Here is a 15561-nt window from a genome sequence, read left to right as displayed (position 1 = left end):
CTGAAAGAGTGGCTGAAGAAGCTCAAGCTAGAGGAAGAAGAAGAATATCCCGCGTATGGAAGCACTTCACCAAGCATGATTATGTGGAGGATGGTGAACAGAAGCATGATTATGCAACCAACATTTCAATCTGTTTGCGGGGATGGGATTGGCACTTGGTCAAGCATGTTCGATTAGCGTCAATGTAGTTTACATTTTTAGAGCGGCTGTACTCTTTTTTCTTATACAGGATGTAAGGTTTTTTAATGAGGCAGCACTCTAATAAAGCTCTTTTTATCCCATATTAGATATTGTCATATATTACTTTTTCCTGATTATTTTTTGACTCTTTTTGAATTTTTTTCGATTTTTTCGATAGTTTCAAGTTAGAAACAGCAAAACAGGGAAAAAAGCAGACAAAACGGGCTGTTTTCGGCCCCACGAGCCAAACGGGCCGACGTGCCGGCCCGTCAACCATCTGTGCCGTGCCGGGCCGGCCCGTTGGCCAGGTATCTCCATATAACCGAGACAAATTAAAACCGACTTTTTAAATATGAATTTAAACCGACTTTGGTTGGCCGCACCGAACATGTTTGAACAAAGTTGTATCGACTGAATTTCTAACAAACTTAAACAAAGACTCAAATAGTCAAATACCACGCTGGGGGGCCTCCACCGTCGGAGGACTCCGAGCTCCGGCCCATGGCGTTGACGGCGCCGGCGACGACGCTGGACATCGACGAGATTGCCTTTTCCGACCTCTTCCTCCTCTCGCCAGAAGCATCGGCAACAGCGGACGCCGACGACGATGGCCGGCGCCGCCGCCTCCTGGCCACCGTCTGGGCCGCGCTCGGGCGCGGGGGCACCGGGCTGCTGGCCGTCGCCGGCGTACCGCGCGCGGCCGCCCTCCGCCGCCGCCTCCTCCCCCTGGCCCGCCGCCTCGCCCTCATGGAACACGCCTCCCGCGCCAACCTCCTCAAGGTGACAAACCCTTACGCACGGCCTCCCCTCTCCGCCTTCCTCCTCATCCTTCTCGTTTTCTTATTGAATCCTTCCCTTCGGAAACTGCAATAGCACTCCATTGCCGCTCAACTAATCTGGATTTCCGTCGATCTATGGCACTCCATTGCAGAAGCACGGCGTGGGCAGCGACGTGCCCCTGAAGAAGCCCGACAGGTCCGTCTCCTCATTCGCGCAGCTCCTAAGGCAGCGTGATTCAGGTACTAAGAAATTCCACTTGCCAGAGTCGATGACCAAAAGCATCGACACCTGGCCTGGGAGCCCGGTGGGCGTCCATGGATTTGGGGAACACGAGGGTGGTGATGATGACATTGAGAACCTTGGTGACCTCTTCAAGGAGCTGGGCTTGTGCATGATGGAGATTGGTATCTTGGTTGCGCGGGCCTGCGACATTGTTATCGGCGGGAATCAGCTGGAGCAGAGCATTACTGACTTTGGGAGCGCCAAGGCGAGGCTCATCCATTACCACTCTGAGTTGGATAGCAGGATTATCAAGCAGAGCAGTACAGACACAAGAAGAAGAAGAAACTCGGTGAGTAATGCAGCTGCAGCAGTAACGCCTGTATCAGATCACATCAATACACCGGGTTATCGATGGCCAGGATCAGAAGATGGATCTCGTACCAGACTGGAAGATGAAAATGATTCCAAAGATGTCATGGTACAAGGTCAGAGCACTACGGTTTCTCTTGGGAAATTATGGCAAGAGTGGCACTACGACTATGGAGTACTGACCATCTTAACGGCTCCATTATTCTTGCGCTCTTCCCTCGGACAGGAATGTGCTGTCAGCGAAGAATGCTCTTTTCCTGATGAGCACACACACCTGCAGCTATTCAGTAAAAGGAGGATGTTCTCGGTGAGATGCTCCCCAGAGAGCTTCATTGTTCAGATTGGGGAGGCAGCAGACATCTTGTCAGGAGGGAAGCTGAGATCTACGCTTCATGCTGTGAGCAGACCTTTAGGCTCGCCAAACGTAAGCCGGGAGAGTTTTGTGGTCTTCCTGCAGCCCTCATGGGACAAAACTTTACCTTGCTCTGGTTACTCTTCTGCCGATGAAGATGATTCAAGTGATCACTTGGAATCTGCCTCAAGGAGTGATGGATCAGCTGGGTCTTGTAGTGAACATATATTGATGCAAGACATTTTGATGAAAATCCCCCCTCTGTCGTCAAGGTTGAAAGAAGGCATGACATTTGCAGAGTTTTCTAGGCAGACAACAAAACAGTATTATGGTGGTGGCGGCATCCAACAAAACAGTTAACCAGAAGAACTAAGGTGATGAAAATGCATCTCATAGAAACCGAAGTGAAGTATTTAGCTGTGCACTGTGTATGATGAGAATCTACTTGGCGACATCCATGTCATGGTAAATACTATTTACTTTTCGTCTTCCTTGATGGCTTATTTTTTCTGCAGTTGTTCACAACCACAAAGTTTAAACCCTCTCTATTGGAAGAGTGGGCTTCCAAATTTGTTGGTCCGTTTTTTTGAAGTTGGAATTTCATAATACAGCCTTGGTCCTGTTATCGTGTTGGTAGTTTTAGGTTCCTCAACTTATAGTTGTTTGAACATCTTCAAGGAAGAAAGATAAGAAAGGATGAGTTAACAACCACACTCGTACGGTACTTTGCACGATACTTTTGGATAATCCCCTGTGGATATGTTAATAGTAAGACATCCATATTATTTAACTGTTACCAGTTTGATGCTTTGCCAATTGCCATCCTTGTTGAATTGATGGTAGAGATCCACTTCAACAGAGCAAGTCTAGCTATCCAGCAATGGGTGGCAACTAGTCAACATAATGCCTAGCTGTACAACAAGCTAACTGTTCAAAATCTATTATTGCATTTTGCACTTTCCAGTATTTTTTCTTTCTAAAACTGTTGGGATCCTAATGTTGCATCAGATGTGTTCAGTTCAACAATAAGGTTGTTTTGAACTTGAAGCCTTCTTAATATTACTCTAGATCAGATGTGTTAAAGTAAGATATGATCAGTGTTCAGTAGCAGGAAATCATGTACCTGCAGTTTTGTACATACAATATTTTCATGTTGTGCATGCTTGGATAGTAGTTTTCCGCTGTACATCACTGAAACATTCTCATGCTACATCAGTGTGACGAAGCTTGTTCTAGTCGACAGTCTATCTTCTTCTCCTTTGTTTTGTGAGAGAGGATGATCTATCTTTTGTAAAGTACCAACCTCGATTCACTGTCTCTTCCATTTGCTGCTGAATTAAACAGTAACTCAAGCCATAAGAGTATTTTCATCAAAATTAAATAGGTAAATGTGTAATATCTCTGTCTATTTGAATAGCTTGCTGTCGAGTGTGATTACCAGATTGGTGATATATCTGAATCCATTGTTCGTTTCTGAGAAAGTAACAGAACGCTGGTGTCCTGAACTTTACAACTGCTGCTGTTTTCTGGACCGTATGGAAATGCCAGAAATGATTTGTTTTCCGGGGACGATGATGGTCAAATATCAAGCAGGATCTCTAATATTATGTTATTTTTCCACAGATTCAAGGATACAAGATTGCTGCTGATAATGGGTCGGTAACCTATCGGTGTAACTGAACCGCTGAGATTGATTGATCAAGATGAATGGCGCGGAGATGACCGGGACTCTTGAAGCTGCACCGTGGAAAAATGCAGCTATTGAAGATGGACAATTGAATCTGAAGAGAGTGTAGGGCCGTTCATGGTTATATTAATTATTATGTTAATAAGTAGCAGTTCTTCTACTATAACTCATGTACTCCCTCCGATCTCTAAATTACTTGTCGTAGATTTGTATAGGCTCATTAATATGCGACAAGTAATTTTGATCGGAGGGAGGAAGATGATTTTATCTCGTGGTTTGGCATTAAGAACTTTTATCCTGAACTATTTTTATGCACGAATGTACATACTCCCTCCGTCCATGAATAAGTGTATGTTTTCCTTTCTTGGAAATCAAACATTTTCAAACTTGACTACACTTTTACACAAAAATAGTAACACATATGACATCAAATTATATTATTAAACTACATGTCATTATGAATCTAGTGGTATTGCTACTTTTTTTTCGAGGGAGTTAGTCAAAGTTAATAAAGTTTAACCTAAGATATGTCCTAAGATACATTTACTTGAATTTTTTCTAGTAACCGCTCATCGTAATTTATATCTCTTCCTCTGACTAATTTATGCTACTCCCCCGTCTATAAAAGAATGTCTAATGCCCGCCAATGACGAGGTGCGGTGAGGGCCAGTGTGGAAAGATTTTTTTGCGCCCCCCAAAATGTGAAAACCCTTTGCCTAGTGAACAATATATTAGATAAATTTATTGTCAACATTGGAGTTTAATACATATATCAAATGCGCACGATTACTATACAAATAGTTCAAAACATGAAAAGAGTCTTACATAATAGAATATAGCATAAATAACAAATTACATCATTTCTTCAATCTACTCGCATTGCCATGAAAGTTTCAACAATGGTATCATCACTTACATTAATTAACACTCCTTGCTCGATAAATGTCACTAAGCAATTGTTTAAGAGCTCATCACCTATGCTCTTTCTTAACTTGTTTTTCACTAGATTTATTGCGGAAAATACTCTTTCAACATTCGCCACCACCACTGGTACGAGTAATATCAATTTGAGAATCATGTAAACTAAATCATAAACAACATGCTTTTTTTTTTGTTTCAACAAGTTTAATAGAGAGCTCGCAAGATGATTGACACATTTGAACCTATCATTTTTTTCATGTCACCAATAAAGATTTCAAGTTGGGGTTCAAGTCGTAACAAATCCATGATTGATATGTCATTAGAATTGGGAAAGTCTCATTACCTTTTGTGCATCATAAGAAGCAAATGAATTCACGGGATTCAAAGCCACCATACAAACAAGCAACTCCATGTTAACCTCATCAAACCGATTGTCAAGCTCTTGATAATTTGATCAACAACACCAAGATACACTTGAAATAAGAAATATCAAGCATCTAAGAGAGTAAGTTACCCTAGTCTTGCAAAAAAGTACATCCTTCTTAGACACCTTCATAATAACATTACAATTTTGGTGTTGGGTGCAACAAATAAGTTGTACTTCTCTTGAGCTTGGTTGTGAATGCTAGTAACACCACCCACATGCTTCTTAAATGCTCCGGGTCTCTTCCAATTTCTAAAACCATCTTTAACAAAGTCATCTCCTCCAGGACCTCCATTGGCTCTCTCTTTGAGCAAGTAACACACAAAGCAAAGTGGCGCATCCTTTCTGATGCTATATTCTAGCCAATTGTAGCGATGAAACCAAACAAAGCTAAAGTGTCCATTTTTACCCTTATTTGTTGTTTGGAAAGCATGCTCATATGTTTGGCATGGACCTGCTTGTAGGATATATCCTCTCTGAACATCATCTTGAATGTTAACATTATAACTTGAAATAGGAATCCCTTCCCCAGTCATGTGGAAGAAAGTGAGCATCATATGACCTTGCCTTTGGTTGCGGGGTGAAGGTGGATGTGGTGTTGTATCTTCAATTTCAATCTCACCTCCATATCGGATTGGGCCAGAGGTGTGGAATCAAGGCACGCCAGCAAAAGCCCACTGTCTTCGATTTCTTCATCATCTACGACTAACAGTGTTGAAGAAGATGCAATCTTCTTTGATGCTTGTTTCTCACAAATTAGCGCAATTTGGCCATTCCTCTTCAATTCTACACAATTAAAAAATTCAAACATTAGAATTTTAGCAATTTACACACTCAATCATATACACACTTAAGACATAACATAGAACATATGCAGAGAGAAATGAGAATAGGGGCTCACCGCGCTTGTTGTTGGTCTTCGGCGGGAAGAGCAGGGGTCCAGGAGAGAGAGGCGCCCGACAGGAAGAGGGGGGTTGAACCCAAGAGAGGTGGTAGAGTCGGGGAGTCGGGGACCGGGGATGCGCAGACGCGGTGAGGCCTAGAGAGCGACGACGATGGGCGGGTGCCGGGCGGACATGCAAACTTGAGGTGGCGGCGGTCGGGGCATCGGGGAGTCGTGTGGGCGTGACCGCGTTGACGTGAGAATATTTTCAAGAATTCTGGATGGGCCACCCCCCCCCCCCCTCTGCTGATGTGTCCGCCCATGTGTAAGCAGTGTCAAATGGCGAAAATAATCTGAGGCAGGGCGGCAAATTCTTGGAAAATGCTGTGAAGACAAAAAATAGTCACGAGACAATTAATGATATAAATAATTCTCACACATCACTTAGAACAAGGAAAATATAAACATATTTGATTATAAGTAAAATCTGCAAACGTACCAAATTTTCATCTCAATGGCAAAGCTTTGCCTTTTAAATTTTTTTTTATGTCTATCGATCAAGACTTATGAACATCCCTCGTTTGATGCGCAAATTAGACTTGATGATCTTTATCGCTAGAAAATACCAATTCAGTTCTTATTGTCACCAGTGGAAAAAAGCAAAACCAATTTAATGAGGTGATAATGTCGCTGAAGGAAACATGGTGTACCTTTAAAATATCAAGAAATCTTTAAAACCGCCAATTCTACGTGTATGAATAACACATAGCTTAATGTTATCTTCTATATAGTAAGATTGATGATAAACCTCTACAAGTCAAGCAATCTTATTCACATTAAACCTAGAAAATGAGTCTATTTTTTATACGCAGTTCATGTTCTCGGTTTGAAGTCGGTTTTGTGTAGTGTTCACTAAAACAAGCATAATTTTTTCATACGAAGTCGATTTTCGATGTACAACCACTCAAATTGTTCAGAAAAAACATACGCATGTGAGTGCATTCGCTGAAAGTCAAGATAGGACGGATACCCTGCCTTGCCCAAAGGGGAGCTTCTCCCCTGTGGGTGAGGCCACAAGGGCTTCTAGGAATGGTACACCATCCAACGACGGGGCACCCTCTCGAGATCAGCTTCAGAAACACCCTCGGTGGCTAGGGCTTTATCTCAACCTCTTTTGGATTTATTGATATTATCAACTTACCCTGAGTCATGGTGCCCGACATCGATTAATGATCGAATCCCCTCCCTGGCAATCGCTCGCTCGAGCGATCGGTTTCTGTGGCGCGGAGCGCTCACGCGAAAGCGTGACTCAATTCCCTTTGTATCACGTAGTGCTTTAATTGCGTTCACATGTGTTCACACTAACAGCTTGTATTACTACTTTGCAAGTTGCATTAGCGTTCACACTGCATGCATGCACATGCACAGAGCATCACATGGATTTGCATTTAATGAGCCAACTTTTCAGCACTCTTTCATAAGTTGTTGCATGCATACACATAGCATCTCACTCTTTTTTTTCAGCACGAGGCAGACTCTCAATTCACTTTTTACAATTCCCTTTTGGTTTTTTTTTCGTATGGTAATTCAGATTTAATGGGGTCCTTTTGCAATTCCCTTTTTCGGGCCAGTGGTTTTTAAGGGGGAAAATAACGGGTGGGAAGATCCACTTGCAACTCAAATGAACTACCACTTGCTACTCAAATTAAGTACTGTTTTAAGTTGTAATCTAACAAAAGTTGCTAAAAAAAATCTTAATGAAAATTACTTTTTAGGGTTGCTAGTTATTTAGATTTACCGTTGATAAATAACGGGGCACCGGGTTGATAACTTGTAAACAAAAAAAGAGTCGCTACATTTTTTAAATTAAATTAAATTTTTAGGGTTGATATTTATTTATTGATAAATAGCGGGTCACCGGGTTGATAGCTTCTAAACTAAAAGAGAGTGGCTAAAATATTCTAAATGAAATACTTTTTAGGGTTATTATTTATTTTATATTTATCGTTGATAAATAACGAGGCACCGGGTTGATAGCTTGTAAAATAAAAAATGTTCGCTAAAATATTCTAAATGGAATACTTGTTAGGGTTGGTAGTTATTTATAATTACCATTGATAAATAACGGGGTACCGGGTTGATAACTTGTAAACTAAAAAGAGTCGCAAAAATATTTAAAATAAAATTAGATTTTTAGGGTTAGTAGTTATTTGTATTTACTGTTGATAAATAACAGGACACCGGGTTGATAGCTTCTAAACTAAAAAATATCGCTAAAATGTTTTAAAATAAAATTAACTTTGGGGTTGATAATTTTATATATTTACCGTTGATCACTCAAGTACGGAGGGGTTGATTATTCAGATAGAGAGGTTTGATAACTTTTAGCCCGAAAAAAGTGTCTCGAAACATATCAACATGGGTGCTAGTTTTGAAGATCTCGTCGAGACGGATTTATTGGTGAAAGTGAATCTTTATTTGGAGTTGTCGTTTGGAAGTTAAAACATTTTGAATTTACAAATTTGGAAAAGATTCCGCTGACATCAGCATATTCGTCTATTTGTGCATGCATGCAGAACTTTCCCTCAATAGCCTACACCAGGTTGATAATTTTATATATTTACCGTTGATCACTTAAGTACGGAGGGGTTGATTATTTCAGATAGAGAGGATTGATAACTTTTAGCCCGAAAAAAAGTTTCTCGAAACATATCAACATGGGTGCTAGTTTTGAAGATCTCGTCGAGACGGACTTTTTGGTGAAAGCGGATCTTAATTTGGAGTTATCGTTTGAAAGTTAAAACATTTTGAATTTTCAAATTTGGAAAAGATTTCGCTGACATCAGCGGATTCGTCTTTTTGTGCATGCATGCAGAACTTTCCCTCAATAGCCTGCACCAGGTTGATAATTTTATACATTCATCGTTGATCACTCAAGTACGGAGGGGTTGATTATTCAGATAGAGAGGGTTGATAACTTTTAGCTCGAAAAAAAGTTTCTCGAAACATATCAACATGGGTGCTAGTTTTGAAGATCTCGTCGAGACGGATTTATTGGTGAAAGCGGATCTTAATTTGGAGTTATCGTTTGAAAGTTAAAATGTTTTGAATTTTCAAATTTGGAAAAGATTCCGCTGACATTAGTAGATTCGTTTATTTGTGCATGCATGCAGAACTTTCCCTCAATAGCCTACACCAGGTTGATAAATTTATACATTTACCGTTGATCACTCAAGTACAGAGGGGTTGATTATTCAAATAGAGAGGGTTGATAATTTTTAGCCAGAAAAAAGTTTGTCGAAACATATTAACATGGGTGCTAGTTTTGAAGATCTCGTCGAGACGAATTTATTGGTGAAAACAGATCTTAAATGGGAGTTGTCGTTTGTGAGATAAAACATTTTGAATTTTTAAATTTGGAAAGATTCTCGCTTACATCATCAAATTCGTCTGTTTCTACATGCATGCAAAACTTTCCCTCAATAGCCTCCACTACAGTCCAAAATTTGCCAAAAAAGGAAAGAATGTTTGGTTAGAAACCGATTGCTCAATCCCTCCCTGGCGCACGAGCGCTAGCTAGGGCAGCCCATTAATGATACCGAGAAGGAGAAGAGGAGGGGAGAGCTCTTGGCTTGAAGAACACCGCAAAGGCAAGACGCTTCTCTTCTCATTCCCCCGAATTGAATTTTCGGTTTCCCTCTCCACCGAAAACGTTCGCGCACTATATATCGCGCACACCCGCAAAACTTCCAAAACCGCCCTCCGTGCACCCGGTCCATACACCCGGACCCAAGAAACCGCCCCCTCCTCTCCTCCGTACACCGCCGCGCCGCCGCCGCCGCCTCCATACACCCTAGATTTCCACCACCACCACCGGCAAAACCTCATACCCCCCAAAAATCCTGAAACCAAATCCGCCCCCTCCCCTCCCCAAGATTCGACCCGCCCGATGGAGGCGCCGCCGCCGCCGCTGGCCGCGGGCGCGGTGAAGGAGATCGCGGAGCTGCCCAACGGCCCCGGCACGACCCAGCCGGTGCTGCAGGCGGCGGACGTGCGGCCCGTGACCGCCAAGGGCGCGGCGGCGGGGGTGCAGCAGTCGGAGCGGTTCCGGATGCTCGTCTCCGACGGCGTCCACTCGCTGCAGTCCATGCTCTCCACCGACCTCAACCACCTCGTCAGGGACGGCACCCTCCGCCCAGGCTCCATCGTCCAGCTCATGGACATCATGTGCAACACCATCCAGGGACGCAGGTAACATGCTTTCATTCCCCTATCCACCTATCCCCCTTTCGGTTGCTCCGCGAGAAAGATCGGATCTTGGTCTGCTCGCTTCGATTGGTGGCGGTACTAATCGTTCGCTGCTGTGTTTGGGGTACGCACATCAAGATGGGATCATTCTCCTGGTAGTAGTTTCTTGAATCGCGGATATAGTTTCTTGAATCTTGGTTATGTCAAAAGAACCTTTCGTGTTGCTGTCATGCCAAAAATTACCCTGTGCGAATCGTTGCTTTTCATGTTTTAGCAATCTACCAGTGACAAGAAAGTTCCAGACTTATATATTTTGTGAAATCTATTTACCCTGGCTGTGTACGATTTTATCAGCACATGGCATCGTGTTTGTATGTTCGCTGCGGCGGGATTAAAGGTTTCCTATTCTGCGCCAATGCATCTGGGTAGCAGCAACCTTCAATTTTGATTTCTGGTTGCCCTGTCAAACTAATTGATTTGTTTAAATAATTCACATGTTGCAGTATCCGATTTGTAGGGGACCTGCGCAAGTGGTTGGAACCTTATTTGTTCTTGTGGCCATAATTAAACATGCGTAATTCTATAAAATAGCAAATATCATGGGCATGCTGGATTTTTTAAATTCTCAAGGGGTGTTTAACTATCATGTTCTCCAATCTCTTCTTCGTATTGCTCATATTCCTGCAACTACCACCACCGTTTATAGAAAAAGAAATCCTCTGGTCGATGTTTAGTTTCTACCAAGTTGACCTGACAATACTTCTCTGTTGCATTCAGGATCATTATTGTTTGCAAACTTGATGTTCTGCGAACTGAGTGCGCCATGATTGGGAAGCCAAAGCTTTACGAGACGAAAACCGTACGTGAAGGCCAGGAGCCCAACTTACAGGCTAATGCTGTTGCCCCAAGGGTGGAGCAGTTTGCTAGCAATCTGCCATATGGTGGACCCTCCAATGGTGCCCACGGCACAGGGGGCTCTTCTATTGGTCGGACAATCGAAAATGGACCTAACAATGTGTTGCCTGGTGGATCTTATGGTACAATGCCAGCACAGAACACAATGAATGCCAATGTGGTGCAGCCAAACGCTCAGCGGCCCTTACTGAACTCTCAACAGAACACACTGAATGCCAATGTGGTGCAGCCAAACTCTCAGCGGCCCTTACCGAACTCTCATCAAAACCAAAGGTTTGCGGGTTCTGGTACAGGTGGGTACTCTGGCCCTCCTGGCAATATTTATATGCGTCCTGCACAGCCTTCGTATCAGCAGCCACCTCCAGTAGGTACAGGTGGGTACTCTGGCCCTCCTGGCAATACTTATATGCGTCCTGCACAGCCTTCGTATCAGCAGCCACCTCCAGTATATAGAAATAGCGGTCCAGCTGCTAAGAATGAAGCTGCCCCTCGTGTTGTCCCTATTTCTGCGTTGAACCCATACCAAGGTATATGGACAATAAAGGCCAGGGTGACTGCAAAGACTCATGTCCATCACTACGTCAATGGAAGAGGTCCAGGAAAACTCTTCACCTTTGATCTCCTTGATGCACATGGTGGAGAAATTCGTGCAAAATGCTTTAATGAGGTTGTTGATAAGTTCTGTGACCTAATTGAGGTTGATAAGGTGTATTTGCTATCTAGAGGGGGGTTGAAACCCGCACAGAAGCAGTATAACCATTTGAACAATGACTATGAAATCAGTCTGGATGCTACAACATCTATAGAAGTTTGTTCTAGTGATGACAGCAGCATCCCTAGGCAGCAGTTCAATTTCCAACAAATCAGTGAAATAGCGAATATGGATAAAGGAGCCACGGTAGATTTACTTGCGGTTGTTACTTCGGTTAGCCCTTCTTTTCCAGTAATGCGGAAGAATGGTATGGAAACCCAGAAAAGAATGGTCGAACTGAAGGACATGTCTGGTTGCAGCGTGGAAACAACCTTCTGGGGTAACTTCTGTGATGCTGAAGGTCAGCAGCTGCAGGTGCTGTGTGATTCTGGTTCAAATCCTATACTTGCCCTGAAAAGTGGCCTTGTCGGTGATTTCAATGGCAAATCAGTGGGCACAATCAGCTCAAGCTCCTTAAAAATAAATCCGGACTTTCCTGATGCAGAAAAGCTGAGGCAGTGGTACATGACTGAAGGCAAAAACGCTGCTTTCAGTTCTTTGTCTGGGAGAATGTCAGGCACAGGCATGACTGATGTTCGAAAAACTGTTGCTCAGATCAAGGATGAAGGCTTGGGGAGATCAGAGAAGCCTGATTGGGTCACTGTTATGGGTGCAATTTCACACATCAAGACCGACAGTTTTTGTTACCCTGCTTGCACCGTGGAGGTTAATGGTACGCGGTGCAATAAAAAGGTCACAAATAATGGTGACGGGATGTGGCAAGGCGAGAAATGTGATCACAGCTCTCAAGATTGCGAATATAGGTATGTGATGCAGTGTCGAATCCAGGATCACACTGGGACTACCTATGCAACTGCTTTCCAAGAGGCTGGCGAGGAGATCCTTGGCCTCACAGCGCAAGATCTTTTCAGGATAAAAAATGAAGACGAAGTACAATTTGCAGGAATCATACAGGGTGTTTCTTTCCAGCAGTATCTCTTCAAGCTGAAAGTCAAGGAAGAAACATTTAATGATGAAGCACGTCTGAAAGCCAACATTGTTAAGGCTCAAAAATTGGATGACACATCGAAAAATAGTTGTTCTCTTTTGGGAGCAATTGAGAGCCTGTTGGTGGAGGAGGACGGCTCAGGCTCAACTCCTGGGGCGAATGGTGCTGCTGCTATTAACCCTGGGACCACCTCCAACAATAACCATGCCATGAATGCACAGACTTGCGCTGTTTGTGGGTCTAATGAGCACAGTGTGCAGAACTGTCCTGCGGTGGCCATGGATATGCAGCAACCAGCAGCAAGCGGCTTCACGGCTAGTTCCTATGGTTCCTCGGCTGGCTATGCCAACGCCAGTTCAGGCGTGTGCTTCAAATGCAATCAGCCTGGACACTACTCTAGCAACTGCCCAGGGCAGGCCATCTCCTATGGTTATTCAGCCGGCAACGCCAACGCCAGATCAGACTTGTGCTTCAAATGTCATCAGCCTGGGCACTTCTCTAGCAACTGCCCAGGGCAGGCAGCAATCTCCTACGGCTCTTCAGGTGGCAACACTAATGCCAGATCAGACGTGTGCTACAAATGCAATCAGCCTGGGCACTTCGCCAAAGACTGTGTGGCGCAGGCTGCTGCCCCCCAGCGCCAGAGCTACGGAAATAGTGCCACGTCAGGAGGATACAACAGGCAGTCCTATGTTGGTAGTTTCTGAAGTGTTTTGAGCCGAGCCAATAGCATCCTCGTTCGGTTTTAGCTGCGCAGCTTGGCATCGCCACACTTTCTGTATAGTAGTTTGAATGTGCTTGCTGTATACGTGGCTTCTAGTGTTCACTGGGATGCCTGGGTCTGGACCTTGTGCTCTCTCAAGTCTTTATATAGCAGTTTATCTTTAAGTGTTTTTTTTGAGCTTTTCATGGGTTTCTTGTGCCAATTTTCTTTATTATGCTTCCTCAGCCCACTGTTTGTAATTAGGTTAGCTAGCTCAAACTGCAAAAGGTTGGCACTTTGCCCGGTGTAGATTTGATGTGCATGTTTTGTTCAGTTGTGCTCTTTTCCGATCTTTTGTATTGCTTGCACTATGTTCATGTATTTGCACTTCTTGTCCGTCACTTGTGTAATAACTAGAAAGTTAGCTTGCTCTTTTTTTGAACTAGATGGAAGGGCATGATGTAGAGCTTTTGTTGAGAAGCATATGTATCAAAACATGATGTGTGTTTCATGTCTCAAAAAAACTTATTTCTTTATTATGAAGGCAGTTGAGCTGTCAATATTTTCTAGGTGCATTATGTGTACGGCACAACCGTAGATTAATATAACTGGTTGCCTTGAGGAGGTGCAGGTAGGGGTTGATGGATCTGGGGAACACGAAGGGGTAGTGATGACATTTAGAATCTTGGTGAGTTCTTTCAAGGAGCTGGGTTTGTGCACGATGGAGCTTGGTATCTTGCATGAGCTTTGCGACATTGTTATTGTTTTGAATCAGCTGGAGCATTACTGGCTTTGGAAGTGCAAAGGTACGGCTCATCCATTATCACTCTCTGAGTTGTATAACAGGATTATCAAGCAGGGCAGTACCAATAGAAGAAACTTGGTAGATAATGCAACTGTAGCAATAACGCCTGCATTGGATCACATGGATAAGCCATGTTATCAAAGGCCATGATCAGAAGATGGATCATGTGTCAGATCGCGAGATTGTATGGCTGTTGTTATCTCAGCAGAAAAAATGATTCCAAGGATGTTATGGTGCATGGATAGAGCAGCGTTATTTCTCTTGTGAACAGTGAACTTATGGCAATAGTGGGAATTATGACTATGGACTATGGAGTAGTCACTGTCTTAACGGCGCCATTCTTCTTCCTGATGGGCACACACGCACACATGCTTGCAGCTACTCAGTAAAAGGAGGGCATTCTCAGGGAGATGCTCCTAGGGGAGCTTCATTGTTCAGGTTGGGGAAGCAGCAGACATCTTTTCAGGAGGGAAACTCAGATGTACGCTTCAGCTGATGAAGATGATTAAGTGATTGCATGGAATTGGCCTTCAGGGGTGATGGATCAGCCAGGTCTTGTAGTGAACATACATTGATGCAAAAGATTTTGAAGAAAGTCCTCACTCTGTAGTCATGGCTGAAAGAAGGCATACAATTTGCAGAGTTCTCTAAACAGACAACAAGATGGAATTATGGTGGTGGAGGCATCTAACAAAACAATTAGCCAGAAGAATTGAAGAACTACGGTGATGAAAATGCATCTCATAGAATCCTAAATGAAAGATTGAATTGTGTGCTGACAGTTCACTCAGTAAAATTACTCCACATCATGGTAAACAATATGTATCTTTTATCCTTGATAGATGATAGATTTTTTTCTGCAATTATTCACACCCACACAGTTTTTAACTAGTATTTCAACATCTTCATTAAAAGAGCAAGCTTCCAAAATTTGTTGGTCTGATTATTGAAGGTATAATTACATTTAAACAGCCTTGCTCATGTTCTTGTGTTGTTACTTTTAGTTTCCTAAACTGATAGTTCTTTTAATTTCTTTGAGGAAGAATGCTAAGAAACAAAGAGATAACAACGATACTCAACATACTAGCATGATCCTGAGGAATAGGGCACATATTTCACGGTTACCAGTTTGATGCTTTGCCATCCTTGTTGCTTTGATGGTAGAGATAATTAAATCTATCCAGCAATAGTTGGCAACCAGTCAACACATTGCCCAGCTGTCAAAAAAGTTAAATATTCGAAAACTATTATTGCACTCTGCACTTTGCAGTATTTTTTTTCCTAAGACTGTTGGGACCCTAATGTTGCTTCAGATATGTTCAGTTCAGCCACAAGGTGGGTTTGAACTTGAGGCCTTCTTAGTTTTATTGCA

General features: G+C 43.0%; 2 protein-coding genes across 2 annotated transcripts; both read left to right on the top strand.

Annotated features, from left to right (window-relative positions):
• Positions 1-681: 681 nt before the first annotated feature.
• Positions 682-2342, top strand: LOC124705521. The gene is made up of 2 exons (XM_047237225.1): positions 682-960; positions 1112-2342. The coding sequence occupies exons 1-2, from the start codon at positions 682-684 to the stop codon at positions 2261-2263; spliced, it is 1431 nt and encodes a 476-aa protein (XP_047093181.1). The 3' UTR covers positions 2264-2342.
• A 7425-nt stretch (positions 2343-9767) lies between these two features.
• Positions 9768-13695, top strand: LOC124708680 (replication protein A 70 kDa DNA-binding subunit C-like). The gene is made up of 2 exons (XM_047240355.1): positions 9768-10069; positions 10844-13695. Exons 1-2 carry the CDS (start codon positions 9768-9770, stop codon positions 13386-13388), a joined length of 2847 nt encoding a protein of 948 aa, XP_047096311.1. The 3' UTR covers positions 13389-13695.
• Positions 13696-15561: the final 1866 nt, after the last annotated feature.

The sequence above is a fragment of the Lolium rigidum genome, chromosome 4 (genome assembly GCF_022539505.1).
Source record: "Lolium rigidum isolate FL_2022 chromosome 4, APGP_CSIRO_Lrig_0.1, whole genome shotgun sequence".
NCBI lineage: Eukaryota > Viridiplantae > Streptophyta > Magnoliopsida > Poales > Poaceae > Lolium > Lolium rigidum.
Note: the sequence above shows the minus strand (reverse complement) of the source record. Positions and strands in the feature narration are given on the sequence as shown.